The sequence below is a fragment of the Arvicola amphibius genome, chromosome 6 (assembly GCF_903992535.2).
Source record: "Arvicola amphibius chromosome 6, mArvAmp1.2, whole genome shotgun sequence".
Taxonomy (NCBI): Eukaryota; Metazoa; Chordata; class Mammalia; order Rodentia; family Cricetidae; genus Arvicola; species Arvicola amphibius.
In genome coordinates, this window is record NC_052052.2 from 32,763,479 (window position 1) to 32,790,635 (window position 27,157).

At 52.6% G+C, this 27,157-nt stretch overlaps 2 protein-coding genes across 4 annotated transcripts in view; one reads left to right on the top strand and one right to left on the bottom strand.

The window, feature by feature from the left end:
- The first annotated feature begins 445 nt into the window (after positions 1-445).
- On the top strand, positions 446-3,343 carry Ccdc24 (coiled-coil domain containing 24). Its single transcript, XM_038333185.1, has 7 exons — positions 446-615; positions 724-840; positions 1,883-2,008; positions 2,443-2,497; positions 2,811-2,880; positions 2,985-3,063; positions 3,142-3,343. Exons 1-7 carry the CDS (start codon positions 446-448, stop codon positions 3,341-3,343), a joined length of 819 nt encoding a protein of 272 aa, XP_038189113.1.
- A 317-nt stretch (positions 3,344-3,660) lies between these two features.
- Positions 3,661-27,157, bottom strand: part of Slc6a9 (solute carrier family 6 member 9) — a 37,332-nt gene continuing 13,835 nt past the window's right edge. For 2 of the 3 annotated variants that reach the window (XM_038333181.1, XM_038333182.1), the window contains exons 3-15: positions 19,335-19,491; positions 18,630-18,761; positions 17,980-18,250; positions 9,581-9,713; positions 9,254-9,388; positions 9,058-9,161; positions 8,449-8,686; positions 8,178-8,312; positions 7,960-8,059; positions 7,763-7,863; positions 5,012-5,182; positions 4,759-4,908; positions 3,661-3,932 (exon numbers count right to left, since the gene is read on the bottom strand). In XM_038333181.1, coding sequence (XP_038189109.1) covers positions 3,753-3,932; positions 4,759-4,908; positions 5,012-5,182; positions 7,763-7,863; positions 7,960-8,059; positions 8,178-8,312; positions 8,449-8,686; positions 9,058-9,161; positions 9,254-9,388; positions 9,581-9,713; positions 17,980-18,250; positions 18,630-18,761; positions 19,335-19,491 — 2,007 coding nt within the window. In that variant the 3' untranslated portion in view covers positions 3,661-3,752. Of the gene's footprint in view, positions 3,933-4,174; positions 4,909-5,011; positions 5,183-7,762; positions 7,864-7,959; positions 8,060-8,177; positions 8,313-8,448; positions 8,687-9,057; positions 9,162-9,253; positions 9,389-9,580; positions 9,714-17,979; positions 18,251-18,629; positions 18,762-19,334; positions 19,492-27,157 lie in introns of those variants that run through there. The other variant, XM_038333184.1, reaches the window with a different exon arrangement.

A 27,157-nucleotide genomic window follows, 5' to 3' on the forward strand; every position in this document is an offset into this window, starting at 1 on the left:
ACCAGCGGTCTCCCAGGAAATCTAGCACTCTTGACCTGCGGTCAGTCCGTCTCATAGGTCTGACCAGGGGGCCGCGACGTACTCAGGCCATGTCCTGGGACTCCCCAGCCCTGTGGGAGCTGGTGGAGGAACATGTTCCACTCCCGGAGCGGCCTGAAGTGAAGAGGATTCTGGGGGAGGCAGCGGTGGACCTGAGCCTGGAGTTGCGAGAGGAGGTGGGAGTCCGGTGGGTGGGGGTAGGTCACATTCCAGGCCTGTCCTACAGTTCACGTGATTTCCTGCCTCCACCAGGTCCTTAGCCCTATTTGGTGACCCCCTAACACCTTGTTTTCACTGGCTGCCCTTTCTCTCCCGTTTGACTCCCCCATCCTTGACAATCCCCCAAACACACACCCATCCCCTCTGCCCCAGTGGCAAGGTGCCCCAGCTCTCCTTGCAGGTGGCGATGCTAAAGGCACTGCTTCAAGAGTCTCGGTCTTCTCAAGCCTCGGGATCCCACCCTATGTCTGACTCTCCCTCCCTTCTTGCACCACCACCCCTCCTGAGGGATATCATGCGCCAAGAACTCCGACAGTTGCTCCAAGGCCTCCGCCTTAAGGCTGTCTGTGAGGGCAGGTGGGAGTCTCTGGCCCGGACATCAGATGGGCAGCCCCTGACAAAGAGCCATTGTGGCCTTTTCCTGTGGTTTCCTGAAAGGAGGTCTCTTCATGCACACGTTTTCAGGGACCAGACTCAGGTGTGGGCCCAGTATAGTCCCAGGGTCCTTCGCTTTGCCTTGGAGGAGCCCAGGTGTGACTCAACACAACAGGAACTATCCCGGATGAGAACCGTCGAGCCCAGGTAAAGTGATGGTAAAGAGGGAGGCTCTGCCCCTGCCAGGCAGAAGGTCCAGCCAATTGGTCCGTCTGATCTGTGGAAGAGTTCTCATTCTGGGGCTGGACACTTCTTCTCCCCCTCCCCCTCCTGCCAAAGACAGGATTTCTCTGTAGCTTTGGAGCCTGTCCTGGAACTAGCTCTTGTAGACCAGGCTGGCCTCGAACTCACAGAGATCCGCCCGCCTCTGCCTCCAGAGTGCTGGGATTACTAACGTGCTCCACCACACTCCCACTTGGACACGTTTTTATAACCACTTAGCCACTTGTGACAGGTATTGATTGGCACATGAGGGCTGAGGTGCTGAGGGGACACCTGCCCAGCATGGGCTCACTGCCCATGTCCAGTGAGCAGGCAAAGCTTGTTAGGAGAAATGGCTGCTTCAATCTGGTTCTAGAGTATGAGGAGCGGTTTTCCAAGCAAATAAAGGGGAGAGGAGTTTTTTTAGACAGAGGACGGGGGCCATGTCCGGTGAGCAGTTCTTCTCATGCTTAGTGAACAAGATTAAGGACTGGACTGGGGTACATAAAGAGCTGAAAGGAGGGGACAAATGACATTTTCAGCTAGGGACAGAATGCAATAAGTGAATGGGCTCATGTTCGTAAGTAGGTAGACTGCACCAGTTTCTTTTGTGGGGGTGGTTTGAGACAGGGTTTCTCTGTAGCTTTGGAGCCTGTCCTGAAACTTGCTTTGTAGACCAGGCTGGCCTCAAACTCACAGAGATTCATCTGTCTCTGCCTCCCTAGCGCTGGGACTAAGGGCATGCACCATCATCACCTGGCTCCAAGCTCTTGTTTAAATCTCCCTACAATCCTATAAGCTGAGCATTGTCCCCAGTTTTTAGATGAAAAAAGGAAGCTCAGAAAGATAAACGACTTCCCTGAGGTCACATGGTGAAGGTGGCAGAACCCATGTGGAAGCCTAGGCTCTGGAACTATTGTTTGTACTCTATTATGTTGCCTGTACAAGGAAAACAAAATTATCTAGAAATGGCATTTGTTCCCTGAAGGACTAGAATGAGCCACACGGAGGGGGTGATGTTAACTTCATCTGTCAGCAGCTGTCACAGGGACCTCAGTTTCATCAAGGACCAACTGAATGTGTCTAACATTGACCAGGTTGTCAGACACCTGAGGTGAGGCCTAGGGACACTTGAGTGCATGTAGATTGGGAGCAAGAAGACAGGGGTGGACCTTAAGGGGCTGGGACTGCCTGGAAGGGAGTGTGCAGGTAGGTAGACTGTGTGTGTGTGTGTGTGTGTGTGTGTGTGTGCGCGCGCGCGCGTGTGTGTGCGTGCAAGCGCGCCAGGGCCCTAAGCACAAGAAGGCTGTGATGTGGGGCTAATGGAAGCAGGATGAGCCAGAGGCTCAGTGCCAGGGTACAGAAGAGGATGGTGCCCACGGGGGTGAAAATAGTGAGGTGACTGGAAATGGTGGGTGCTGGAAGGCTATGGCCAGGCAGTATCCACAGAACAATGTGGCTCCTGGTAGTTCTGGAGGTTGGGACCATGTGATGGGTCCAGCTGGGAGGTCCTGCTCACTGGTTCTGGCTGTTCATGCTCCTGTCTAGGAGCCTCCTGGAGAAGGAATGTCACATGCTGCAGAAAGAGATCTCTGACCTGCAGGTGAGCACAGCCCTGAGCCTTCCCCAGGTTCTCTGTTGTGTTCTGTGGACCTATGTGTATGTCAAGGTGTGTGAGTCCTACACCCGTCTCTCATGTTTCAGAGGCCATGGGCAGCAGTTTTAGACTAACCCACTGGACAGCCCAGGGTCTCTTGCCTCCTATCTCCTTAAGGGACTGGATGTGCAGCTATCATCCTGCTAAGCGTGGCCTTCTCCACGGGCTATGCACTCATGAGGGCCAGAATGCAAAGCTGCATGGTCTTGCCCCTGAGCCCTACCTTTAGGAGGGGTCCCTGAACCAGCTTTCTCCACAGCACTGTCTGGAAACGGAGCAGATGCAGGCTTGCCAGCCCTCCAAGGCCACCCTAGAGCCCACCCTGGCAGGTAAGGACCCCAAGCAAGCCCCCAGAATACCCTGCCCCCACCTTTCCCCATACTGTATGTTCTCTAGAAAAGTCAGGCACTGTCTCAGCTGTGCCCTTGCTCAGAGATAAAGGAACAGAAGAAGGCCATGGAACAGGAGCTACAGGTCTCTATGGGGCTTTCCTGTGTCTCTGCCAAGCACAGGTACACCAAAACACAGAGTGGGCGGGGTCGTGTGAAGGGTCAGGTCATGGTCATCTCACAGCTGCCTATCCCGTGCAGGCAGAAGCCCTTGAGGTCCATTCCGGGCTGCAGACCCTTTCCTTGTCTCCATGGCTACATGCCTACACCTCCTTCAGAGCGCTGCCCCCACCCTCAAGGTCAGGCAGTCACCCACCGCTGGAGACGGCAGCTTCGGTACAGCTATTGGGAAGAGCCAACTTCCACATCAGTGTCCAGTGCAGCATCCCAGGCTCCAACCTGAAGGGCTGGTCACAAAAGAGGCTTCTGCTGTAACTTGCCCATCTGCTGTTCCCTCCAGCTGCCATAGCTCTACCAGCTTCTGCTTCCTTCTTGGATGAGCTCACTCAGTCCCCGCAGAGCTGTGTGTTAGTCTGGTCCCAGCCCCTTCCCTTCCCAGGTCACTAGTATCTAGGACCGAGTGGCAGGACACCTGTTCTAACCATCAAAGCCTTTGGCCCTTCTCCTCTATGCAGGCCTCCACAGAGGCTTGGCAAACAGAGGTCCCATCCCAGCCTGACTTTTTGTCCCCAAGGGACCCGGACAAAGCACAGCAGCAGCTCAGAGACAGGAATAGAAATTTCATTAAAATCTATGGACTTTAAAACCCTAGTGGTGCACAATGGGCAGTGGCGGGCGGCACACCGTTATTGCTACAGAGGATTAGAGGTGGCTTGGCCAGGGCTGTCACTGCAGAGAGCACAGGATGGACAAATGAACACTGCAGGGATCGGGAGACGGAGCTCTGACTGCAGAGGGGCGGTGGGCACGTGAACTGGGGCCATTTGGCACATTAAACGGGGTAGCACATCTGGGAAGACTGGGCCTTCAACCTGGTGGAGGGTGGACAAGGGAATGTCGTGCAGGGTCCCCTTCCCCAAGGCTCCAGGCTCAAACTTCCTAGAGAAGTCCCCTCTCTTTCCCTCCATAAGTGCTTTGGGCAGGCTGCTTGGTCACAGCCTCGGCTGGCTGGGCCTGACAACCATGGCTGGGCCAAAGGGCAGAGGCCCTGGAGCAGCCAAGTGAGGTGTAGGCAGGCCTGGAAGACAGACTGGATCCAAGGCTGGGGCCAGGGAAGGGGGCAACCACAGATGATACCATTTTTACAAAAATAATTACACAAACAGGGCTGGGTGATACAGTCTAAGTAACACTGTGAGCCTGTAGCCCCTTGCCTTGTTCCAAGCAAGAAGATACAGGTTTGCCTGGGCAGAGGCTGCGGTCAGGAACACTGGTCATGAGGCTGGAGGGCAACAAGTGGGGTGTGGAGCCAGAACCTCTTATCCCCTGGTCAAACAGCTCAGGGCGGAGTATGAGGGTATCAGAGGCCGTGTGAAGCCTGGCAGGCCGCTGGGGACCTGGCCTGAGACCTCTTCCAAAGTGCTTTGGACACCCCCACCCCTACAGCAATCCTCCCACGGCTTTCCCACCCCCGACTGCTGTCTTGGCATCCAAAGGACGTGTAAACACTGGGGACATGAGCACAAACGTCTGCACTAGCAGTGGTGGCCAAGGTGACAGCAGCTGACTCGTGTCACACCTGTCCACTGCCTCCCCAGTCTCTGTGGCGGGAGCAAGGGTTGGGTGGGGCCTCTCCCCTTGCAACAACTGTGCTCATATCCGGGAGTCCTGGAGGCGGCTGGAGCCATTACTGCCCACCATGGGGATCTGGGCCTTGTCCGGGTGCAGTGGCTGGACCTCAAACCCATCTTCAGGAGAGGGGGCTGTGGTGGGGGCATAGCGCCCAGTCCGATGCTCCAGGAGGGCAGGGCCCCAGTCTCTGCTTGGCTTTGTGGCATTTTTCAAACGCTGCAGGCAGGGGGCGTAGCAAAAAGAGAGTCAGAAGAGAAGACCTCTTAGGCTCAGAAGTGTTTCCACCTGGCCTGGCTGCCCAGCCCTCTGCACCCCTCACCTGAAGAAGTGTGTCCCCCTCTGTGCGGCAGAGCTGGAAGAGCGCATACAGGGGGATGCAGATGACAGACGACAAGGCCATGAGGAAACCAATGGCCACAGCCCAGCCCGGGTACTGGTAGTGGTTGTAGGTGATTGGCCGGTATTGGATCACCGTGAAGATTAGAATGAACTGCAGAGCGGAGAGTTGGGGACAGAGAGGTGGGGACGGTGTGAGGTGGACAGAGCCCCTCCCAGCAGTAACCCTGCCCCTTCAGTTCTGGTCAGAGCGTAGGCAACTTGTCAACACCTGGTCCAAAGAAGCAGGAGGAACCCACCGCCCCGGGAGTGATTGGGGCATGTAGGTGCCATAAAAGGAAGAGAGGGGTTTTTGTCAGAGAACAAGTAAGCTGCCACCACCTTTGGAAAGCAGCCATTTTGTCTCTCGGCTCTGTACCGTCTATTGTGATAAGGACAAATTCCTGGCCTTAGGCTTCAACTCTGCCAGACGACCTGTTATCTTGCTGGCCACCTCATGGCATCCCTGCCTCAGCACACCCAACATCTCCTACCTCCTCCGTCCATTCTGCAGACCTGTCCTTAGCATTCCTGTCACGCCCTGAGCCCAGGCCACCTCTTTCAGGTAGCCTTTCTGGATTTTCTGCCTCCTAAAAGGCTTCTCCATGGCATTTCCCTTCTGCATTCCTTAGAGCTGCCCTACTTCCTATTTCCCATAGTCCTGCGAGTGCCTAGGATGGCGTCAACTCCGGATCTAAGGTGCCCTGCACTGTCTCGATTATCTATTTGAGCTGATTTGTATCAGGAGATGCGGGGGATTGAGGAAGGGGTTGAGGAGCAGGCCAGGCCAGGTCCTGTCTCGTGAAGGCTGTGGTAACCGCCACATTCAGCCTCGAGAGTGCCCAGAGGCTAAAACACTGAGTGTCAGGTAGGAGACAGGACAGAGGTGAGTGAGACAAGAAGTGAGGTCCATGGCCACCGCAAACAAAGGATCTAAAAGAAACAGACTTGGCCAGGTGGCTCACAGGCCACACCCAAAAGGTCCTGCAGAAGGACTCAACATGCCTCCTAGTTTTGAGACATCCCGGAGCGCGAGTCCCTCTGACCTTGCCCACACTGAACCTAGAGCGTCCTTCCTGGGAGGGCACAAGTTTCCTGACCCAGCAGAGCCTGGTGTGTGTGTTTATTTTGTTTTGTTCTATTTTATTTATTTTTGAGACAGGGTCTCACTTTGTCACCCTGGCTAGCTTAAAACTCTCTGTGTAGACAAGCCTGGCCTTAAATTCAGGTATCAGCCTGCCTCTGCCTCTTGCCTCCCTGGGGCTAGGGTTAAAGGTGAGCGAGTGCCACCACACCTGGCTTGACCAGCCTGATGTACGCGGGGATGAATTCCTTCATTGGACTCAGGGAAGGCTAAGGTTTGTCAAGAGTCTCACGGGCACATGAAGCCCCAAAGAGAACATAAATATGTCTGCACAGCCTGGATTCCTGTCCCCAAGGTACCTCCAGCCTGGCTCTCCAGGCTCTACCGACTTCACCCCAATCTAGTCCTAGAGGTCCCACAAGAGCCAGGCCAAGGCCCTTGGTAGGTGACCCCAAGTAATGGAAGGGGTGGGGCCTGGGCCAATGCCACACCCACCGAGGGAGGGCATGGTGCTAGGCAGTGCCTTTAGCGGCTCTGGCCTCTCAGCCTTGAAAGGAGACTTCCGCTCCTCCTGTTTCAGTGCTGGGCCTATGGCCAAAACTGTAGCCTGTGCCAAGCTCAGGAACATCCTACACCCCATGTGGTAGAGGCCTCAGTCCTCCAGGGGCCTCTTTTTAGAAACATGAGCCAGTGTGGAAGTCTGATACCTAGCTCTCCATGATTCCGAGGAATTGTGGAGGCCACAGGTACCTCTGGGCAGTGCCTTGCCACCAAGTGAGCCCTCTGACACAGTGACTGAGTGGGCACTCTGACCCTCTTATATAGTGACTACGGTGCTGTCAGCCCCTCCTCCTCTCACCTCAAACAAGCAGCAAAATGAGTCAAGTTTTAGCCCCCAGGCCATCCCTCCCATAGCATGGTTGGTTTGGTCTGCATCAGGGTTCTTGCCCTCATTAAGTAAAGTGTGTGGCAGTGGCCTATTTAATATCCGTGTGCCTCAGTTTCCATATCTGGAGGGTAAAGACAGCAATGATAACCAAAGAGATACAGCAGGAGTTAACGTGAACAGGGCGAAGGAAGGAAGCCTGACTACCAGTGCAGCGCTCTGATGGATGTTCCTGGAAATGGGGATGCTCTCTCCAAAGCCAGGCAAATTCCCAGCCTTGGCGGCTCAGAGCTGACCTAACTCCTAGCCCTGCACCAACAGGTCCTGGGAGGCCCAGGGATGCTGCCACATTCCCATGTATCTGCCATCTATCTCCCTGCTTGGGAGCCGTCTCCATGAGGGCCTAGGATAAGAACAGTAAGGTAGACAGAAGCCACACCAATATCAGCGACTCCTGAGGCCCCTTAGAGGCAGCTGGGCAGCAATGCCAGGAGTGAGACTATGCCCCTGAAGCTGTCGCAGTTCTGAGCTTGAGTACTGGCTTCAGTCAGTCAAAGGGCTCCATATCCCCTTCCTAGGTGAAGGCAGGGCCTGGCACCTCTGAGTGTGCACACGTCTGACTGTCCAGCCCTCTCATGCCCAAAGGAGAGCTCTGGCTGGTTTGGTTCCCAAGAGGACACTTGGCCAAGGGGCAGCAGGAGTAGGGAGGACCCCCGAGAACTTACAAAAATGATAGCCGGAGAGACAAAGCGCCAACAGATCTGGAAGAAGAGAGGTGGCGGAAACCCCAGCATCATCTGGATGTCCTGGAAGTAGTTTCGGTGCCCTGGAGAGATGGGGGGAGAGGTCAGCAGCCCAGCAGGACAGAGTGGGGCCAGTCAGAGGCTGGGACCCTCGAGGCCATGGACAGGTGGACACTTACCATAGATGTACATGATGGATACACACATGATGCAGGAGATGATGACCAAGGAGAAGCTGGCTGCATAATTGTCCATCAGCAGCAGCCAGTAGATGCCTGCCTGTGAGCCAGCGCACAGATGAGCCAGGGTGCCCCAGACAAAGCTACCCACACATTCTGCAAGTGCCCTGGCAAGTGCAACCCCGCCTTACCCCCACCCCCCACGGCTCCATTCTTACCTGGCTGGTAAGGGGGATGCCCAGCAAGAAGCCAGCTACAGCCACTCCCAAGGTCACATAGGTCTTTTTCTGCAGAATCCACTCATTCCCCACCTCATCCACAATGGCAGTGACTAGGGTCTCTAGGAGGCAGAACTACAGGCACAGCCATCAGAATAGGGACCTGCCCTCAGCCCCAGTTCCTCCTGCCCAAGCTTCCACGATACATGCACACTTACACACGCATGCACACACACATACACATATATGCATGCATGCATGTGTGTCATACCTGAGTTCCCAGTCCCAGCAAGATGAGCATGAAGAAAAAGAGTAGGGACCACAGTGGGGAGATGGGAAGCAGCGTGAGGGCCTCAGGGTAAGCTACAAAAGCTAGCCCAGGGCCATGGTCTGCCACTCGGGACACATCCACACCCAGATGATTGGCCATGAAGCCTAGGATAGAGAAGATGACGAAGCCAGCATAGACACTGGTAGCACAGTTGGTGATACTGATGATGACACTGTCCCTGAGGGAGAAAAACAGGACAGTTTAGGAGACCCAGCTTGCTTCCCTTTCCTCAGTTTGGGCCAAAAGAAGACATGGAGATAGGATAGTCTAGAAACACAAGTGTCTCTAACTCCTTTTCCTATCAATTTGGGTCTTTTTAAAGCGAGTTCAGGGGTCCTGACCCCTTGTCCACCCATCCCCCTCTCTGGCCAGTCCTTTGCTGTCTATTCTCATGACCCACTTGAGACACGAGATTCTCAAGGTCATGAGTACAGGAGGTCCCCAGTAGGCAGCAGACCGCGCGGGAGTCTGGTAGTCCTGTGGATCCAGGGTCAGGCTGTGGAGAGGACAGAAAACCGGCAGTGTCCAGGCTGGCAGGGGAACACTTACCGGTAGCAGTTGTTGTGGAACTTATTGTAGGAGGCCATGGTGATGAGACCGCCCCACGCGCAGCCTAGGGAATAGAAGATCTGCGAGGCAGCATCCCCCCACACCTGCGGAGAGGCCAGCAGTGAGCCACTGCGGTCAGAGGCCGGGGAGCAATTGTCCCTACCTGGTCCCTTTGGGACAATCCTCCACGTCCCACCTTGGCCTCCAGAATCTTGTCCCACTGTGGGGTCAGGTAGTACATGATACCCATGAAGGCTCCTTCCAGGGTCACTCCACGAACGAACAGAATGGTCAGCACCACATAGGGGAACGTGGCCGTGAAGTACACCACCTGAGACAAGACACAGGTTCCATGGATCCCTCTAGAACCCTTTCCAACCCTCCTGTTACCTCTCTGACCCCAGCCACTATTGGCTTTGGTCCTTCCTCTCCTGTGGCTCTTTGTTACCCCTCCCTTAGACTCCCATCAGCCCAGGAAGGAGAGGCAGGGTGGGAACAAACCCTGCCTGGGGAGGGTACTTGCTTTCCCTGAAGACTTGACTCCTCGGATGAGGCAGAGGAAGACGACCACCCAGGAAACGCCGAGGCAGCCTAGGAGGGGAAGCCGAACCTCCCCAAAGTTTCCAATGTCATCAGACAGTTTCAGCACATACAGCCTGGGGAGGGGAAGGTGACTGTCACTGAGGGCCAGCCTCTGCTACCCAGCAACCAAGACTCATGATCTATACCTCATGCTGCCAGGTCCCAGAAGCCTTGTTGTGGGAGAATAGGAGGTGCTTTGGGACCCCAGCCCTCTGCCCTGCAGTCCATCCTGGGACCCTCAAGGGCTTTGAGAGACCAAGTCAAGTTTGAGCTAGTCTCTTCTCCTCTGACAGGGGTTGATGCCCGCCCAGTATCTGCTTGAGCCCATCCCAGGTCCTTTTGTGTGCATTCCACACTACAGGAGTGCCCATTCATCCTATCAGAAGCACCTCCTCCTGAAAGCCTTCAGAGAGCTATACCATAGTAGTCTGCTCCAGCTCTCAGGAGCAGAGCTGACAGGGTGATGATATCACCCTAACTCCTCCCCTTGTGGGTGTAACTCCACCTGCAGCCCTATGCCAGGCAGGCTGCGTTCTTTGGGTCAATTGGACAGGCTTCTTCCTGGTCCTCGGGGAAGAGGGTGGAGGAGAGCAAGCAGGGCTGCTATGGGTAGGAAGGACACAGGAAGGGTGTAGGGTATGGATGGTGGTGGTGTCTCAGCTGAAAGGAAAGCCAGGATGAAGGCTTCCCTGGAAAGATGAGGCTGGAATTACGGTGTGAGGATGTGGGTGAAAGGGATGGTGGGAAGGGCAGGCCTGTGACAGGGCAGGGGGCCAGGAGCTAGCAGGACGAGCCTGGGCATGTTGGTTAGCTCAGAAAGACGGGAATACATCAGAAAGAGAAGACAGGGGAAACAGAAGGGTGATGGACGGGAAGGAGCCGATGATCAGGAAGAGGCCCTCATTGTAAGAAGCAGTGAAAGTGAAACTGAAGAATTTCCATTTCCTCCTGAGGGCAATGGGAGAGCTTTGAGGCTCTGGTCTGTTTTAGAACGATCAAGACCCTCTATGGCTCCAAGCCTTGCACTGGCTACAGTAACCCCCGACACTGGCTATAGGCCCTACAGGATCCGCTGTCCCTGGCTCTGCCATTTCTCTGATTTCCCTTCCCCCACTTTGCTCACAGATTTAGCTCCTGTGGGATAATACTCTTGTACACTGTAAAGATTTGTCACTCATATTAGTTTAATAAAATGCTAAATGGCCAGGCAGGAAGTATAGGAAGTATAAAATTCTGTGAAGAGGAAAGGCAGAGAGTCAGTCACCAGAAAGATGCAAAGAAAGCAAGATGAGAATGCCTCACTGAGAAAAGGTACCAAGTCTTGTGGCTAAACATAGACAAGAATTATGAGTGAGGGCTGGAGAGATGGCTCAGAGGTTAAGAGCATTGCCTGCTCTTCCAAAGGTCCTGAGTTCAATTCCCAGCAACCACATGGTGGCTCACAACCATCTGTAATGGGGTCTGCTGCCCTCTTCTGGCCTGCAGGCATACACACAGAATATTGTATACATAATAAATAAATATTAAAAAAAAAGAATTATGAGTGAATTTAAGCTGTAAGAGTTTGTTAGTAATAAGCCTGAGCAATAAGCCAAACAGTTGATAATTAATGTATGCATCTGTTTATTTGAAACTGAATGGCTGTGGGACTGGGTGAGACAGAAATTTCCTTCTACAAACGGCACCCAAATGTTTGGCAAGAATTTCCACATAAAGCCTGAGAAAGCTTTTTTTTAAAAAAATAAAAAAATAAAAAGATTCTAGACAGACAAGAACAGAGTCAAGCACATCTTCTTGATAACTGTCTTTTCTCTGGTACTCTGCTGGCAGCAAGAAGAGGTGCAGCTCCTTTACGAGAGGCTTCCTGATTCAGCATCAGTGGCAAAAACCTCACAGCTCTTTTAAGAGGCCCTGCCACTAAACACTTAAGTGGCGTTCATGAGCAGCTGGCATCCGGCTTCTTGGTGGTAGCATAGACCTAGAAACTCCACAGAGTTGTAGCAATAAATCTGGCCCTTGCCAGGACCTCTGCCATGAAGCTAGACTCTCAAAAATCTAAGGAATGGGGTGGAGCCAGCTGCCAAAGCTACAGCTTTAATCCAAGGCATATCATTTAGCAGATTAAAGACTCATGTGGTCAGAAAAAGGTAAACAGTAAAGACAGATTCAGATGAAAAAAACTCCCTAAATGGTTTACAGTGTGTTCAAAAATATACATAGGCTTGGGAGAGAAAAGAAAAAAGATAAAGTTCTTAAAAGAAATAGAGTAGTCAGGTGTGGTGGCACACACCTTTAATCCCAGCACTTAGGAGGCAGAGACAGGTGGATCTCTGTGAGTTCAAGGCCAGCCTGGTCTACAGATTGAGTTCCAGGGCAGCCAAAAATACACAGAGAAACCCTGTCTCAAAAGTACCAAAAATTAAAAAAACAAAAATAAAAGAGAGTAAAAAGAAAGCCACATAAAGATGGAAAATATAGAGAGAGTGTGGAGAGTTTATTATGTTATCTTTGGATTGTTTGATTGCTGAGGAAGGAGCAACAGTTGCTATAAGACATTTGATTATAAATGCTGCTGGATTAAACCAACCTGTCTATTTTAAAAATATCTTGACTTCAAATTTTAAGTCAAAAGATATGTTACTTTGGGAGAGAGGTTCTGCTTTTATTTCCACAGGAAATAAGAGGTTTTGGATTCATTCTGGGTTAAGAAAAATCAGGTTTGGTTGAGGAAGATCCCTTGAAAAATCTCTGATAGGAGCAGATGGCACAGATAACCAAATGTCTCAGAGCTCTGCTACAGTTTCTTCTGAGTTCTACAGCCAGAGTAGCCTCAACACTGCTGGCTGATATGATCCAGCCTCACAGGACACTCCAGTCAGGACTTGACCATAACCCTAAATTTTCTTTGGGTTCTCAGCAGGAAGTAGCCTAGAAAACTACACCCACATTCCCCCAAAAAATGGATTATGGATGTTTGTCTTTGTTTAGTGTGTTGGTTACAAGTTGCTATGGATAATGGTCAGGAAAGCTAAACAAAGGAGATTAGATTCAGAGTTCTTGTTTTGAAAAGAAAAAGGGGAAATGCTGTGGGATAATGCTCTCATACACTGTAAAGATTTGTCACTTAGTTTAATAAAATGCTGACTGGCCAGTAGCCAGGCAGGAAGTATAGATAGGATGAGTAGACTAAGAGAATTCTGGGAAGAGGAGAAAGGCAGAGAGTCAGTCACCAGCAAGATGCAGAGGAAGCAAGATGAGAATGCCTCACTGAGAAAAGGTACCAAGTCACGTGGCTAAACATAGACAAGAATTATGGGTAAATTTAAGTTGTAAGAGATAGTAATAAGCCTGAGCAATAGGTCAAACAGTTTATAATTAATATAAGCCTCTGTGCGTTTCTTTGGAACTGAATATCTGCAGGACCAGGCAGGCCAGAAATTTCTGTCTATATTTAGCTGCACTGGACTTGGTTTTTCGCAAACATGTTAGCCTGCCCCCTACCCCAGGGCCTTTGTAAATGTTACTGTCTCTGAATGACATGGCTTCTCTCTCCCCGACAACCACCAGAGATCTGTGTACATAAGGCCATGTGCCACCTTGACACCTTTTACACATGTGAGCAAGATGCCGTGTTTCACACTACATCCCTGCTCAGGATATAGCTGGGCTTGTCCATGTAATCCCCACTTCCTCTAGTCTTTATTCAGATGACCACTTCTCAAACTGATCTTCTTGATTATATAGCTTTATATAGCTTAAAATGCAGCTTTCACCCCAGTCCAGCATGCCTTACCCCACTCTTATGTTCCTCAACAGCATACACATCCTTCTCTCATTCTGTTTATTTTGCTATCAATAGTTTGTTTGCTTTTTATAAGACAAGGTCTCATGTCACTCAGGCTGGTCTTGAACTCACTCTGTAGTTGAGGATGACCTTGAACTTATGATCCTACTGCTTCCTCCTCTTGAATGCTGGTATTACAGGTGTATGACACCTTGCCAGGTTTTATGTGGTGTTGAGGGTCAAGCCAAAGCCTCCACGCATGCAAGGAAAGCACTCTACCAACTGAGCCTTTTAATGGCTTTTGTCCTCTGTCCTCTGAAGATGGAAGCTTTTGTTCACTTTGTTCACGGCCGTACATCTCCAGTGCCTGGCACTGAGAGATACTCAATTATTTGATCTTGAGTAAATGAACACTGGCAAACGGGCTGGGAGGCAGAAAGGAGGGAGCCCGGATGAAGGATCTAGGCTAGAGGTGAGAAGGAAGCAACAAAGACATCTTGAGTCTCCACTTTCTCATCACAACATAGGTCAAACGCAGACTCCCTTCTGCTGCTGGAGACTCAGCGCAGCTCTCACCGGAGGCTGTCTCCCTGGGGGTCCCAGCATCCTCAGCTGTGCCCACAGCAGCTCTCAACCTCATGCAGACACTTTGAATGTCTTGGGATAGGGTATGATTCCTGGTCTTCATAGAACAATGCTGTCAGGGCTGGAACTTGGCCGGCTTGCCTGACCACCCAAAGGAGACTTCCACTGCCTCCTTTAGTTTCCTAATTTCCTCCCAGGCCACCCTTCACTGCCTGACCTGCAGAGGGTGCTGTCTAACTCCCGTTCCCTTTGCCCAATTCTCCCAACTGTCTACACCAGTATCCAAAGCTGGCATTACCCTCTTCTGGCTCAGCCATACAGGAATCAACAGACAAAGTTCAGGAGCCATGAGACTCAGAGGCTCCAGGTCCCCTTTGACTGATTCCCTGCCTTCTCCCCCTTCATACATAGCACACACAGAAAACAATTTTGTTGGCCCATTGAGCTAGACAAACAAGGCCATTCATAGCTGAAGGCAATGGACTAGGACTTCTGGCAGCCCAGGTCAGGCCTGCCTGGGTGTTCCTATGCAAGACACCAGTGCCGGCAAGGTGGGTCCTTCAGAATAACCACAGACTCCGTCTGCTCCTACTGAGTCACTTTTTTGCAAGTGCCAACATTCAAGTCAAGAAACCCTCTTTCATTTAAGGATTTAGAAAATAAAGAAACTTTGCCTAATTACACATGCTAAAATGGCAGTATTTGATGCTATTTTTTATTGCACAAGTATAGTATTATTGTATCAGGAGTGCAGAGCTTAGATGGGTAGCCTGGGAACCAAGCAATGAATTCTAGCTTTATTTTAGGTTGTACTGTATTTAGTTCTTTGTTTTGCTTTGGACCATGTGCTTTTGAGATCAAACAATTAACCTCAGAGCATTCTGGAATGTGACTTATTTATAAGCTGGCTTCTGGCATATGACCTCTCAGGAATTATTCTGCCTTTTCCCGCTGCTTTTTTTCTTTTTTGAGACTAGGTCCACTAGGTATCATAGGTTGGTTTTAAAATTATGATTCTCCTGCTTCAGCCTCCCAGCTGCTGGGATGACAGGTGTATCACCACACTCAGTTCTTCTCTAGGTATCAGTGAGACCCTGTCTCAAAAACAAACAAACAAACAAACATGCCTTTAATCTCAGCATTTGGGGGACAGAGGCAGGAGGCTCTCTGTCAGTTCAAAGCTAGCCTGGTTCTACATAGGGCATTCAGGCCAGCTAGGGCTATATAAAACCCTGTCTCAAAAGTATGAAAATAAATAAAGTCCCAAACTCTAGCTACACAGAGATCTTATTTCCACGAGTAGACGGTAACTGGTTTGAGAAGAGAGCCTCCTCTTCCAGGCTTCACGGGCACACTTGAGCACTTGCTACTGACCTCTGGGATTTAGGCCCTGATAGCACATTTCACCTCTGCAACAGGGAGGGAAGAATTATAGCCACCCAGATTCCAGGGGTGAGCAATCCAACTTGGAGAGGTTCGCTGACCTCCCATGGACATACAATGGGCCAGTGGCAGAGCCAGGCCTGGAGATGTCAGTATGACTATGACACTGGCATGAGACACTGGGGTGGGTGAGGTGGAGCTGGGATCAGAGTCCACTCTGTGCCAGGTGTTGGCTGCCACGAAGGCTCTGGAGCTGAGAAAGCCTGGTCATGAGTTTAGGGGCTGGAAGGAGTCTGGGGACTGGAGGGAGAGGAGGAGTGGCTTAGAATCCTGCCCCTCCAGATTCTCTCGCATTAAAGGCACCTGTCTGTCTGTCTGTCTGTCGTTTAGGTGCTAGGGATCAAATCAAGGACTTCACAAGTGCGAGGCAAGCTCCGCTATTGGTCCACACCCCAGCCTTTCTCATCTTTCTGTTGGCCTGCTGATCTCAATAATAAAACAGTAACTACATCATGCCACCTTTCAAAGGAACTAAGAAGACTGGCAGAACACCACTGGCCTAGGACCGGACATGAGCAGAGCTAGGGCGGGCCTGGGACATAGCCCAGTCACCTCCAGAGCAATCTGGATCCTTACTTGGGATGTCAGTCTCTAAATCTGAAAACGGAAAACGGAGCTAGGAAAACTTATCAGAGATAGTGTGCTGGTATACAGAAAGTGGCAACACTTCCCTGCTCTCCTTTCATCGGTGAGGCCTGGGCAGTCCTAGCCTCCTCTGGGACTGGGGAATCCAACACTGGACCTCCGGCATGATAGCCAAATGTTCTGCCACTGAACATATACCCACTCTTTCCAGCCACTGCTCTATTAAGGGTCATTTTCAAGACAGACCTGTTGATGCTGGCCCATGATCCCAGCCTCTCTAGCGTCTGGGCAGGAGGACCACACGTTCAAGACCAACCTGGGCAACTTAGTGAGACCTTGTCTCAAAATAAAGTAAGAGAAGGGGATGTAGCTCAAGGGTGAGGCACTTGCCTTGCATGCACGAGGGTGGGTGTGGAGTGGTGTTCAATCACCATTAAAGCAGGGGGGAAGTGTCTTTCCAGGCTTTCCAGGAGGTGGCAGCAGGGAGCCACTAGGGTTAGAAACTGAGCCGCTTAGCCTGGCAGAGCCCCAGCTGGGGAGCAGAGCCCAGCTGTTCCCTCAGTACGCTTCCCTAGGCAGATTCTCTGAGCGATTTCCCCGCTGGTTTCGCTGGCTAACGTCTCCAGAGCTTTGTCCCTGAAGCCTGCAACGCTGTAGCATCTGCTTGGGGTGAGGAGGGTAGGCAGGGTTTGTGCTTTTAGGAGCTCCAGAGAAGTTCGTCTTCTGTCTTGTACACATTGCACCCCTGATGGACAGTTACCCAGAGTCCTCTGATTGGGTGTGAGCTCTGTCTTGCTCTCTTTCCGGTGTCCTCTCCGAAACCGGCCTGTCCCACGACTGCTTCTTTGGAGTCTGCGCTTTCAGGACTGGACTTAGAGGCCCTGCTACAACTTCAGCAGGCCTGGGGCCTTGTACACCTCGCCTTTGGCCTCCAGCACACAGCAGAGAAAGCTTCAAGCTTTTAGGCTTCCATAGAAGCTGATGCCATGTGAGGCCCGCCCGCCCTCCTTGTCTCTTTTCTCAGCTCCCCTTGTTCCCAATCTCTGCTTCCATTTGCCTCCTTCTGGCCTCTGCTCAGCTACTCACACCCTCCTAATTCCTTTACTTTTCTCTTTCCCATTTCTTGAGCTATGATCACCTCTTCTTGTCCCCATCTCATGGAAGTCACCATCACCCACAGACTGAATTTCTTGGGGCAGAGGCTCAGGACCATGTTACGCCTGTCACGGGCACACAGGGCCTTTAGAGCAGATGCTACAGAAGTCTATATAACGAATAGAAGAGGCCTACCTCCCACATCCAAAAATCCTCTGCCCCAGGACTCTCCAGTAAGACGTAGGAGGAAGACCCAACTGTGCCCTCTCTCTGCCAGCCGGGACAAGGTGATCCCGACACCTCCAGCAGCAACCTCCCTTCACAGGCCCAGAGCCACTAGTCTCTCTGCCACCTCTGAACAGAGTGGGTCTGGCTGCCATGGCATCCCTGACCTAGTGCACGTCCACAGTTCCTTGTGTTCTACAATACGAAGTAGAAGCTTAATTCGTGTTAGTTCTCTAGGAACACAGTGCTCCTTCAAGGCCACCTCAAAGCCCACAAGAGCCCTCCATCCATGTTAGTCTCAATGGAGCAGGCTCCCCTCAGCTTTGAGAATAACCGCTGGTCCTTTGGGAGCCTCACTAGTGCCGTTCTCTCTAGCATGCCGGCCCCCTTGCCCTGACTGGCCTAAGATTTCCAGAGCCCTCCTGCACTGCTACTCTGAAAGAATTCCCAGATCACCTTCAAGTCTCCCATGACCCTCTATATGTCTGCCATTTTACCCAACTCTATGCCCTGGGCAGTAAGCACTGTGTGCAGATGATCCAGGCATGGCTGCCTGACGGGGACAGGGAGAGCTGAGGGCTGCCATCAGGTCCCTCGGATCCAGTGTCTACCGGGAGCCTCACCTCCAGTACTCCTCGCTGGGGCTGGTTCTTTGCAGGGTGTAGTTGAGCAGGTGAGAGAGGTTGCCGGACAGGGCAGTGGGTCGGGAGCCGTTGGTGAGGTTGGAAGCATCCAGCACCCCGGCACAGTCAGGCGTGTTCCAGGGGTTATTGCAGTAAGCCCAGGGCAGCACGTGCGTCATGGACGAGAAGAAGTAGTAGAAGGCAATACAGATGACCACATTGTAGTAGATGCCGATGTACGTGGACACCACCATCATGCCGTAGCCCACGCCTGGAGGGGAAAGCGCAGGAAGCATTGGAGGAGGAGCCTGGCTTATCGAGGTAAAAGATGGGCAGTCAGTCATTGATAGAGAGTCACAGAAGGGAGGGTTCGGGCCTCGGCGGGGGGGGGGGGGGGGGGAAGGAGTTTTGTGTATATACACCGCAGGAGGGGGTCAAATAAATGTGAATCCCAGTGTGTAGCCACGGCCTTGGCCATTGATGTCAGGATTAGGTCAGTACTGATGCCCCACAGGGGATATTCGTGTTTGTACAGATGGACAAGCTGGCCGCGCGCGCGTGTGTGTTGTGTGTGTGTGGTGTACATGTGCGCACACATACACAAGCACATGCACACATGTGCATGTACACACCCCCCACCAAGGCCTCACCTTTGAACATGGGGCTGATCCTCCAGACCCCCAGGCAGCCCTGGCTTGCAAACTGGCCGAAGGAGAGTTCCATGAAGAAGAGAGGGATCCCGCAGAAGATCAGCATGATGAAGTAGGGGAACATGAAGGCGCCTGGCATGCAGGGAGAGGCCAGGCTCAGGGTGGGCTTGGGGAACACCTCCCCAAGTGTCCTTCTCAGAACCCACAATAAAACCTCTGAGCTTCACTAGTACTGAGACAGGAGAGCTAAGGTACAATCCCCACAGCCTGGCTTTGAACTTGACAGACTCCCGGAAAGTCTGCTCTGGTGAAAATCCAGCCCCCAAACTGCCATGCTGGGGTAGGATTTGATGATTTAACCAATTGATTTCACAATCACTGGGATCCTAAAGCATCTCTGCACCATCTGGAGGGTGGGGGGAATGCTGTTGAAACATCGGGAACTAAGACAAGGAGCCCAGGAAATTCGAGTCTTTTCCTCTACTTCTCCTAGACTTTAAAGAGCAGGCTGGCAGAATCAGGCTGTCAGGGTCTGAGGGTGGCCTGCATTTTAGGCAAATGTGCCTAAGCCAGGGATGGCCAAAGACCAGGGCTAGAGGTCAGCTTCTTCCTGGAGTGATGTCTGTGCCAGGGAGACAATGGCCCAAGCCCTGATGGGTGGGCTCTACCCAAGTGGGTGGTCCCTGCCCTGTGCCCACTGGGTACCTCCCCCGTTGCGGTAGCAGAGGTATGGGAAGCGCCAGACATTGCCCAGGCCCACGGCGTAGCCCACGCTCGTCAGCACAAACTCAATCTGGTTGCCCCAGTTGCCCCGCGTGAGGTTCTGGTCCTTCTTGGTGGCCTCACTGGGCACAGCACCATTCTGTGGGGACAGAAAGAAGCTACCATCAGGAAGGCATTTGTGCCCCCATGTCTGACCCTCTGAGTCTCCCCCAGTGGCTTTTCTTTGGACCACCATGTCACACTGCCACATACCCTGGGGCTTCCTTTCTGCTGGCAGGAGTTGAAGGCAGGCCTGGCAGAAGAGAGAGAGGCACAGCTGCCAGATGGTGCCTAGCCCTCAGCACTCTCTATGCCAGGTATACCAGCCCACCTGAGAAACTGTTACCAGTAAGAAAGGGGATACCGCGGAGGGAGCCTGAGCCAAGAGCCCCCTAACCCCTCTAAAACCTTGCCTTTCCTCTCAGGCTAAGGACCTAGGAGCAGCTGAGCCTCATACCAAGCAGCCAAGTCAAGCTGGGCACAAAGAGGCCTGTGTCCAGAGAGCTACCCCCCACCCGCTGCCTACCACATCGCCAGGCTAAGCACGCTGCCCATGGATAGTCGGCTAGACTCTCCCTAGTAAAGGCTTCTTCCTGGGGGCACAGGGTGAGCAGGGCTGGGTAGGAGAGGGGGTGGTGCTGGTAGGCTTTCCAGACCTGGACAGGACACTGTGGAGCTCAGAGAGGGCCTTGGGGAAGCTGACTTGAGCTGCTGACGCTGGGCTATACATTAGGATAAGAGACTGGAGTTACAGGCACCATGCCAGGATGCGGACAGGCTCCGCTAGAGGAAACAGGTAGCTCCAGAGAAGGGTCTCACAAGAGGGTGGCCTGCAGGTGATGGGTACCATGCCTGCCTGTGGGAAGTACCCGGGTGAGGCTGCCCAGGACCCACTGAGGACAATCCATGAGGAGTACCGACTTCAGATACAGAGCCACCTCCACAAGTCACTCAGCGTGGCCCTCTTCTCCCAACCCCCTCCTGTGGGAATCAACCACTGGAAGACAGAGTTGGCAGGGACTGAGAGAGTCATCGAGGAAATATAAGTACCCTGGGAGTCACTAGCAGAGAGATACACACAGAATGCTTGTACACCAACAACAGCTTCCCAGACATGACCTATGTTGCTGAGAGGACAGGAGTTCCTCTAAAGGACACATGGATCACGGTTGGAGTAGCATGGCCAAGCGACAGCAGCATGATGCCCCGGCTAACCGTGTGAAAGTGACATCTTCAAGTTGAGCAGCCATTCTGGCTACTGTGACACACTATCAGACCCTGACATTGGCAGGCAAACCTGAATGGCTTCACTAGGGCCCCAGCGCCTTTTGAAAAGGCCTATGAGGAGTGCAGATCTAGGCAGCACCCTGCGTGGTGGACAAGCACTCTTGGCGGGGATGACTGTCCCTTGTATCCAGTTCAGTTCAGACATACCACCCTTCACATCCGCAAAGGAGGCTATAAGGCATAGCATCAGGAATCAGGGAGGAAGACTCCTTCCCAGAGCACCAGAGAAAACCAGCAGGCTGAAGGCATCCGCACTCACTCATTCATCCATCCACAAACTGTCAAGATTTACAGGTCTGCTACTACATGCCAGGCTTTGGTAACCCAGCTGGAAACAGACCAGCGCCAGGAGACATTAATGAACTAAGAGCACACATTGCCAGGTGTAGTGGCACACACCAGTACTAGGGCAGAGGCAAGTGGATCTCTGTGAGTTCGAGGCTAGCCTGGTCTACAAAGGGTTCCAGGACAGCCGAGGCTGTTACACACAGGGAAACACTGTCTCGAAAAACAAAACAAACAAGACCACACATTATCCAATATGCGACTTTAGTGTGGTCACAAGATGGACTTCCTCAAAGTCCTAAGAGTATGTGAGAACGAAAAGGGGTCCAGGCAAGGCTGGCTGGGAGGCACACTATGCTATGGGAAACGGTGGTGCCAGCTTCAGATGCCCTGTGGGACACACCCTTCAGAATCTCACATCACCACCTCTGGGGTTCTTTCTTTGGGGCAGGTGTAGCTATATGGCAAGGCCAGGAGGTCATGTTTTAAGGGGATGGGGCCTGCCCCGGGGTGATTTGTCTGCACCCAAACATCGGCCACATAGGGCTCCTATCTGTCGGCCTGACAATAGCACTTTTATTCTGTCCCAGGCTTGTTTACTTAGGAGCACAATGCAGAACTGTGGCAGCTCCAGAGTCCATGGGTGGGGTCACAGGGCAGCAGTTCCAGCTATAAACGGGACAACTGAGGGTCCAAGATGGCCCCAGGGTCAAGAAAAAAGCAAGGACCCTGAAAGACACCCATCTCTCCAAAAAAACTTCAGAGTCTCTCTCCTGGCCCAGGGTCATGAGGATCAGACCCCCTGGTCTCTCCAACCAAATACAGCAGGGCCGTATATGAATCCCTAAATTCTACTCTTTCCTGGGCATAGGCGGACAAAAGAGGGACAGGGTGTGTGTGTGTGTGTGTATGTGTGTGTGTGTGTGTGTGTGTGTGTGTGTGTGTGTGTGTGTGTGTGTGTGTGTGTGTGTGATAAAGCTCCTGGCCGTGTACCACAGGCTCCTCCAGTCAATCCTCCAAAGCTAGGGTTTAGCTAACAAGACAAACACCACTGAGCCCATATTCCAGTGAGCCATGTGCTAACTGATTCAGTCAAGCACACAGCGAGGGAAGCTGATGCCCCAGGATAGGAGCCAGACTGGGGCCTGTCCCTAGGTACTGCTGAAACCGGGGCTGCCTGAAGACAGGGTGCTCTTCCCTTGCCTACCCAGTGGCATGGGTGCTGATGAGGAGTACCACATTCACTACTGGCCCCGGACCTCCATTCTGGGTAGATCTTAACTCAAGACAGCTATATGGTCTAGGTCTTCAACTGAGAGAGGAAGCCCGCCCTTCTGCAGAGGCTTCTCAAGTGTTCCAAGTCTATCCTCTGTCCAGCTCTCCTCCAAGAACCCTCCATGTCTCAACCAGTCGCTTCAGGAAAGCTGCACCCCAACCCCGTGTGTGTGTGTGTGTGTGTGTGTGTGTGTGTGTGTGCATGCTCATTTACTGTGGATTGAACTAGGGCGTCACGAATGCTCCGCAAGCCCTTTACGACAGGGTAAGCCCGGATCCACGTTTTCCATGTCGCAGAATTTCTTATCCTCCTCGCATCATTTTCCCGATTTTAAGACCCTTGTTTCCGTGACCTGCTTTGTCACTAATATTAACCATTCCATTGGCCTTGAAATGCCTACAAAAAAAAAACCCCTTTGTGCTTACGATTTGATCCAGACTGGCTGCCTGGCTGCCTAAGAACTTGGATGGGCTGAGTTCCAGCCTTGTCCTGCCCACCACATGTCACCCTGGCTGCCCCCCATGCCCCTCCTCTCTCACCTGCTCATAGCTCTGGGGAATGAGACCATCGGAGCAGATGCCCTTGTGATGATGTGGCACACCAGTTCCTCTGACTCTCCTGGCTGTGTCCTGTCACCCCTGCTGGCAGCTCTCTGAGAGACCACTGCCATGCCCCGAGGGGGGTGGTTCTTCAGAAAAGGATACCACCCGGACACCTAAGCTTTCTCATGCTGGGCAGTGGGCAGGCCGGAGAGCTCTCTTCCCACAGCGGAGTGGGGAAATCTGACTGCCACTACATATACACACATGCGTGTGCACGTGCACACACACTCTCAGAGCTGCCACGAACGCTAAGTATGTAGTCATCCTCACACCGGGCCTGTGATCTTCCTTAGATGGACAACCCCTGTCCACGCTGTCCGCACCTGGCTGGCTGAGCCTCGCTGAGCCACGTGGCTTACGTAAATCCTTACGTAGACCTCTGCCCTGCTTATTTGCCTGGAAGAGTTTATCGGAATCAGGATCTCTCTGCCCTGGGCTTGGCCAAGACGAGAAGTGTGAGATTAGAAACCAGGTATTCTAGAATCTGCTTTCTAGCTGCCCAGGGCCAGTCCCTTCTGACATGGGTATCTCAGCATCCCTATCTAGGGAACCAGAGGATAGACTTGGCAGCGGCTGTAGCATAGTGGTCCAGAACCCAATCAGCTTCCTCCGGTCTACCAATGTTCCTCAGCACTTCCTTCCCTGTAGCCCAGCTCTGACTTTAAAACAAAACAACAACGAAAAAACTTTTTAAAAATTTTATTACTATGTGAGTATGCGTATGTGTGTGTGTGTGTGTGTGCAAGTGTGCAAGTGTGTATCTGCCACAGCGTGTATGTAGAGGCCAGAGAACTTTCAGGAGTTGGTTCTCCTCTTCCACTGTGGGATCCAGGGACCAAACTCAAGTCAGACTCGTGCAGCAAGTACTTTTGTGCACTGAGCCATCTCCCAGGCCCCGATGCAACTATTTCTGACTGTTTTCCCACCTCCCATTAGTGCCCATCAGCTTTCTAGATTGCTTTTTTTTTAAGCGTTCACTCTGTATCCCAGGTTAGCCTCAAACTCACAGTGAACTTGCCTTGGTCTCTTGAGTGTTAGGAATATAGATGTGAGCCACCACACCTGGCCAAAAACAAACAAACAAACAAAAAATCTTGTGTGCAAATCTAGAATAGCATCAGGGAATAGCAGGCAAGCCCAGCTCTGATGTAACTCTGGCCAACACAAGGCAGGAGCCCCTCATTTCTTCCTCATATGGACATAGAAGCCCAGCCCCGGAACCCGAACTTCGCCCCTTCTCTGGCTGGGGACTCCCACCCTCCCAGGCCAGTATTCAGTGGATATTTTTGTGAATTGTGAACTCCCTCTGCCTGCCCTCCATGGCTATGGAAGAACTCTGTAGCTGCCCTGGCAGACTGGCCCCGCTGGGACCCAGCAGGCTTCTTGTACAGGACTCTCTGGCCCCAGAGTTTGCTCATGGGATGAAGTCTGTCCAAAACAAACTCAATGGAGGAGAGCAGGCAAGACCTCACATCTCAGACTGACTTGGAACCAAATCAGATCGCAAGCAACTTGCTTGGAGCCCCAGCGGGGAACCAAGGCAGGGCAGCTATTATAGTCCAAGCTGTCTCAGGAGACCCTCCCCACAGGAACCCCTCTGCTCTCCTGGCCTCAGGGAACAGAGTGGTTCTCAAGAAGCACCTGTGCAAGTAGGACCAGAGGCACCCAACCACAGGCCCCTGTCATCTAGGTGTGAGACAGTCAGAGGGGACAGACATGGTAGAACCTGGCCCATTCTGCATGGTCTCCTGGGTTCTGAGTACCTTCGGCTTCAAGGGACACTCAGAACAATGCTGGGTTCCTCCCAGGACCCTTTCTAGGTGCCTGCAGCGTTCAGGCCTTCATATGGCAGATAAGAGAGTCAGGGATAGACCTGGTACTGGCTCATTACAGAACCCTGACTGACAGAGAGTGACCTGCTGATTTTGCAATCAGCAGACAGAAGACTGGCACCCTAGGCATGCCAGGCTCTGCTCCAGGGCCTGGGGAGTGATGGAGGATGCTGGGTGGGCCTTGCCCATGCCCTCACCTTCCTTCCTGGAGAAGTCTGGCAGCCTGGAAGACTGCGCCGAGGAAGCTGGGGGTGGCCTCTGCCTCATCAGTTGGCAGCAGGACGGCACTCTGGGAAGTGGCCCTGGTTCCTTGGCTCTAACCAGTTCTGAAGTTTGAGAACAGCCTACATAATGCTTCCTCCAAAATCAGCCCAGACTCAGAGGACATTCCTTCTCTTGCCTTCAGAAGGTCAAGTCAGGATGTCCTACAGGGAAGAGGGATAGCCTTCCCGGTCCCCTCACCCTCACTGCCATCAGCTGTACTGTGCACACCGTCCTTGCTCAGTCTCAGCTTCCCAGGCTGAAGATCCACACTCCCACCCCGTGCAGGCACTTGCCCTGGACATTGGCAAATGCTCCAAAGGGTCTCTCTCCTCCCAGCAAAGACTTCTGCATGTCCCCTTCCCCCAACTCTCACTACTGAGCCCATGTACCACACTCCCTGCACCCCCCCAACACTCTCTCTCCCCATAGGAGTAACTGCCGTGGCACAGACAATGAGGCTGTATTGATCAGTACAATTCCTGGGCACCTCCGGCCCGTCTCCCCGGGAGCTGGGACAATGCAGCTTTGAGACTTAGAGCAGATTCTCAGCAGGTCCTTGGGCTTGGGGAGCCCCAACACCCCCACTCGCCTCCCTCTCACCCCCACCATGCAGCTACCTCTTCCTGCACTCCCTTGCAGTCTCAACTTTCTGGGTCACTTTGGCTGGTGTCTGTCTCACTCACTGGCTGTGCCTGCCCCTCCTGGCACAGACCATTCAGTCCCCTGCTCCACCACCAGCCTAGCCACCAAACCTGCCTGGCATCAGGGAGGGGGCCTTGACCTTCTGGAAGGTGACTGACCTGTTCTGGGGAAGGGGTGGCCACAGGTCCGTGAGCTGCAGCCATCCTGGGACAAGCACTTGCGGCACGCGTGTCTCCACTGCTCATTCACACCTCTGCCAGCTCCAGCGCGACACTGACGACACATCCCCTGCCTCTCCCACTGCCGGCTGGGCAGCGGCAATTACTTTCACCTCATCTCCTCTCGAAGCTCTGCCTACCCCCCCCAGCTCGCTGGCCCTCCCCCTCCGGCCAGTCCCTATGCAGTCCAGCGCGGGTGCTCCAGAGCTGGAGAATGAGGCATAGGGTTGTGTTGTTCCCTTGTTTTCAGCAAGTTACTAGAACACATGCAGACACATATGCACATGCACAGGGACGGATGGATGGACGGACAGACGGACGGACAGGGACACACACACACACACACCACACACGAGCATAGGGCAGAGCAACAGGATGGCTCATTTCTTCAAAGAACTGGCTTCAGAGCTGAGCCTGCAGGCTGGGCGCTTGTGGGCTCCTGGAATGGTTGGTGGCTACAGCTGAGTGATGAGTTTTGTTCCTATAGGCACTGCAGATGCTGGGGGGACAGGAAGGTGGAGGGCACAGTCTGCAGCAAACAGTATTTAGAGTGTACAAGTGGCGTAGACTGAGAGATTCTGGGTCCCACGGCTGCACCCCTTTCTGGTGAACTCTAGATTTCCCAAACCAAAATGATAGGGGTGTCCTCACAGAAGAATGTGACTATGGCCTAGTGACTGTGCCATACCTGTCTAAAAAAAAAAAAAAACAACAGCACTAGCAGGGCTATGGTGGTGCATGCCTTTAATCTACAAGAGCTAGTTCCAGGACAGGCTCCAAAGCTACAGAAAAACCCTGTCTCGAAATACAAAAAAAAAAAAAAAAAAAAAAAAAGAAAGAAAGAAAGAAAGAAAGAAAGAAAGAAAGAAAGAAAGAAAGAAAGAGAGAAAGAACGAACCCAGCACTGCCCAAGAAAGTGGTCACTGCAGAGTCCACACAAAGGGAGGCAGGTGTGGAATAAGGTGGGGATTTGAGCTGCATTGCCTGGCATCTGAGGAGCAGGCTGGGCAATTCTGCCATGGTGGATGTCAGGCTACACCCGACCTGTATGTTCTATGTGAGAGAAGATGCCTACTGTGTGCCACATCCAGTTCTGAGCGAGATCTGTGTGTCAGTCTGTCAAGTGACCCATCCAATTGCTCTTCTCTGAGACCACACTCATCGGTCAGTTCCTAGCTGGTACCCAGACGCCACACGCCAGGAGACTGAGAAAGGTAAGTACCAGAGACCTACTAAGACGGCAAAGGCCTGGCACACAGTGGGGTCTTAGCAAACACCTGACAAACAGGGGCACGAATGAATTCTGGCGTAAGGACAGCTCTCCTGGAAGTTTATAAGTGTGGCCTCATGGGGGAATATT